General features: G+C 42.0%; 1 protein-coding gene across 3 annotated transcripts in view; it reads right to left on the bottom strand.

Moving 5' to 3' along the window:
• LOC116689165 (spermatid perinuclear RNA-binding protein) overlaps positions 1 to 4,025 on the bottom strand; it is an 88,229-nt gene that overhangs the window by 24,983 nt on the left and 59,221 nt on the right. For all 3 annotated transcript variants that reach the window (XM_032515581.1, XM_032515583.1, XM_032515582.1), the window contains exon 6: positions 3,027 to 3,154. In XM_032515581.1, the coding sequence (XP_032371472.1) occupies positions 3,027 to 3,154 (128 nt within the window). The remainder of the gene's footprint in view (positions 1 to 3,026; positions 3,155 to 4,025) is intronic.

Genomic DNA, 4,025 nt, shown 5'->3' with positions numbered 1-4,025 from the left:
TGACCAACACATATATAATAAAAGATCGATACTTGGCACCTGTCAATACAGTATTGCCACTGATGATATTGTGATACTAAGCTGTATCGATTTTCTCCCCCACCCCTAACTAACATCTCTGCCATGTTCTTCCTCTAACCTTACGTTTCTACTGTTTTCATGCTGTCTATTATTTCCTTAGTGTTCTCTTAATCTTTTACAATTACCACTGAAAGCCACATACATGCCTTCATAACATTGTGTTACAATGAGACAATCGACAATCTATCAAGAATAGAAAGCAGTACTTTAATAATGTACTTTGTAATTAATGCCCGTTTCTCTGGGCTACCTATGCCTGTAAGAAAAGGTCTCCAACTGCTCCCTCACAAGATCTAAGAAGCTTGATCATGTAACAACGGTACTGTTGCATTGACTACCGGTTCACGCATTAGCCGATTTCAAAATCCTACTTCTAAGCCTTTCAATAGTCTGGCTCCCTCATATATCTCTAGCATTATTTTCCCATATTCACCATCTCGCCCTTTATATCCCCTTAATGCCGGTTACTGAACCATTCCTCGTTTTGAGTAAGAACTCTTAGTGGTGGAGCCTTTGCCCATTGAGCTCCACTTCTCTGGATTTTTATCTCCCATTGCAGTCTTACATACTTTTAAATCCAGGCTGAAAACACACATTTTTTCCATTCACTATGATCTCTGCTAATTTCACCGGCATGGTACTCAAATCACTGACTGTTTTACCTTGTTTTACCCTGATCCTGAGTTCATTGTAGAACTTCAGACATTACCACAAAGCAATTAAATATGTGTGACAGGCAGTGTTGAGGAAGGTAAGTAATTTGTTACTTTACTTTAAACTTACAAACTATGTAAAGTAACGTTATTTTAAAGTATCTTTGACCATAAAGCCAATCTATGGTTTATCAGTGAAGAGTCTGAACTACACTGCAGACTGGATTCTCTACCCACAGAGTGACGGCTGATTCATTATGAACGAGTCCAGAATCTGTCCCTGGGAAATAACGTTGCTCCGAATTAAAAAAAGAACTACGTTTTGTTACTAATTTTCAGTAGTAGCGCGTTACAGTAACGTGTTAAAGCAACACTGGTGGCAGGGCAACTGAACAGCTCATGATTAATCTACAAACAATAATTCTACATGCTGACTTGCCGAGTAATGTGATTTAGATGTTTGCACAACTAATTGCTGGATATTTAAGTTATGTTACTTACTTAGCTTCCGTACAGGTGTGCTAATTTATCTTTTGGGCATTCTAAGCCTTTATTTGTTTAGGACAGCTGAAGACATGAAAAAAGGAGAGAGAGGGAATGACATGCAGCAAAGAGCCGCAGAGCGGAGTTAAACCTGCGGCCGCTGCATCGAGGAGTAAACCTCTATACATGGGCACCTGCTCTACCAGGTGAGAAAGACTTTAGAAAATGCAAACGAGTGCACGCTTCCATCCCCTACTGTTGTGTGACTATTGTGAGACAAGTGCATCAAAATAAACAGAAGAAGAGGACGCAGTGAGAGATAATCTAATATGATTAACAGAGTGCCGGTCAGATGAACAATAACAAACAATGTGATGGAAATACCGCATTTCTGTTTGTTTCTTGTACTTCGGTGAGGAGCATTACGTCTCCTCATCCATCACCTTGCTGCACTTTTTCATCTCTTCGGTGACGTTTAATTTACATGCTTCATAGACGTCATGATTTATTCACCAGGTCACATTTGCTTTGATCGATACATTAACTTTTCCACATCAGCCAAGCGTAAAAGCTTTTTTGTGTGCTATTCATTGATGATTAGATATTCCAGCAGTGACTTCTGTAACTGACCTTTATGTACTACTAAAAAGGTTTAGTGAGATACAAAGATAGAGAACTTGAAATTGATGCCCAGGTTATGCTCAGTATCTTTTCCAGTCCAGGACGTGTTATGTGCTTGCACCATGCAATTGGTGGTTGAGTTGGATGTTGGGTGTACTCTGACACTAGAGACCAGGGTTCACATCCTGAGTACTGAGTATTGTTATGTTGGTTACAGTTAGTGAAAGGGTGAAGTGAAAATATTTGTTTTTTTGTTAAATATTAGAAAATATAGATGTCACGTCTCCTGATCACAACTATTGCAATGTGAATCATACTTCATTTGCAGTCAGCTTAATTTTGGTCAGAGATACCTGCGTGAAAGAACCGACCATTAATAGTGAAACCGTTACAGTAGATGTGGCGGGAAAGGCTCTATTCTTTGAGGGAACTCTACACGTCATTGCTAAAAATTTGGGAGCATTAGTAAAAAATAATGAATACCCGGTAGAAATAACTAGTTTGTAAGTAATGTACAGTAATGGAAAAAAAGTTGATAGAGCTAACAGTTGAAATAGTTACTGGTTGAAATAGTTTAAAGTAACTTTAATGGATATATTGTTGAAACATTAAGTTTTTTCTTTCACATAGTACCAGTACAATTGCTGATCAAACCAACCTTAATATTGACCAATCAATAACATTGCTGACTCTTTGAGGTGTAAAGACCTCAACCTGCGCATGTGTTTGGTCCCTTGTCTTGTGTCTGTCTGTGTGTGTGTCTGCATGTTTCTGCATGTGTTGTTTTATCTCCCTCCCAGCTTTTTTTTTGTATGAAACAATTACCAATATCCACTTATATTTTAATCAATAGTTTTACATTCCCATACATTCGGAATTGATGGTTACGCCAGTTCATTTTTACTTCATCTGGGGGTACCTCAGACCAAAAAGGACGGGAACCACTGATCTAGATACCTGAGCAGCATCAAGGAGTCAGCTGGGCCAACTGTGCAACATGTATGAAACAGCTGCTTCAGTACCTGTGCCGGAGCTCTAGGGTTCATGAAAATCCTGTCTTTATGATGTAATCACGTTTCCTGTTGCACATTAAAGTATACAAATGTAATGTTGAGAGAGAGTTGAATATTCAGGCTGCCGGGTTATAAAGCTACAGAGTGTTTTTGTCACCGGCCCAGCTGTGCTCACCTGGAACCATTTGGCGTGTCGGAGCGACGCCAGCGCAGCCTGGCACTTCTGCCTGTCCAGGACATCTTCCTCCTCGTCCTCCTGCCTCTCCTTGTTGTCATCCTGATGGCCCCCCTCGTCTGGAGAGACTGACAGGATGAGACGGGACAGACTGAGCGCGTCCACGCTGACCTCCCGCATGCACATACAGACACACAGGCAGCAGGGTTGGACGGCTAGTTATTAGGCAAACCCACTGATCTGACCGAATGAGCTATAGGATGGCCGGGGGAATTTGAGAGATTCCGTGATTTTTCTGGGAGGGGGGGAGTTTGTCATGCACAAGGCATTCATTACATTGACAGGAGGAACTGGAGTAGACTTGAGCGCATGCGTCTGGCCGCCCGGCCGGAGTCTCACTCTAGATGCAGATCAGTGGCTGGAGGCGATGGAACACGCCAGATTAGTGTTATCAATTACGGCGCAGGACGAAAATGAGAGCATGGCAACGACTCGGGAAAAAAAAGCCAGATTAACATTTAGAAAAACACTTTGGAATAAAAGTGACATGTAGTGGATTGAGAAATACTGGCTCAGGAATGCCTGAGATTGAGGAAAGGCAGGAAACAGTGCAGGCACACTTCCAGATATTTCACTTGAAGAGAGGAAAAAGTCATCCTGCTCTAAAAGAAAATAAAAAATAAATAAAAAAGGCAGCTTGCTCTGCAGTTTTCTTCGACGCCATGCTAGTATTTTCACTCTTGCGGGGTCGGTCAGATGTTTATGTTTTGACTGAAACGGTCTCTCCACACCGGGTTCCTGTGGGGAGCACTCCTGCCATGACTGGAGGCCGAGCCATGGGAGAACGACAGCAGAAGAAGAGTGACAGCAGATGACACCGACAACATAAACATCTGAGAGTGAGAACGCCACCCTGGAAAGAAAGTGAAGGCTGTTTGTTCTCGGGAGCGGCTAAGGGGTGCCCACTGTGGGACAGTCAAGCAGACAGACAACAGGGAA

The sequence above is a fragment of the Etheostoma spectabile genome, chromosome 5, assembly GCF_008692095.1.
Source record: "Etheostoma spectabile isolate EspeVRDwgs_2016 chromosome 5, UIUC_Espe_1.0, whole genome shotgun sequence".
In the NCBI taxonomy this organism is placed as follows: domain Eukaryota; kingdom Metazoa; phylum Chordata; class Actinopteri; order Perciformes; family Percidae; genus Etheostoma; species Etheostoma spectabile.
The sequence above is the reverse complement of the archived record's forward strand: the minus strand, read 5'-3'. Positions and strand labels throughout refer to the sequence as shown.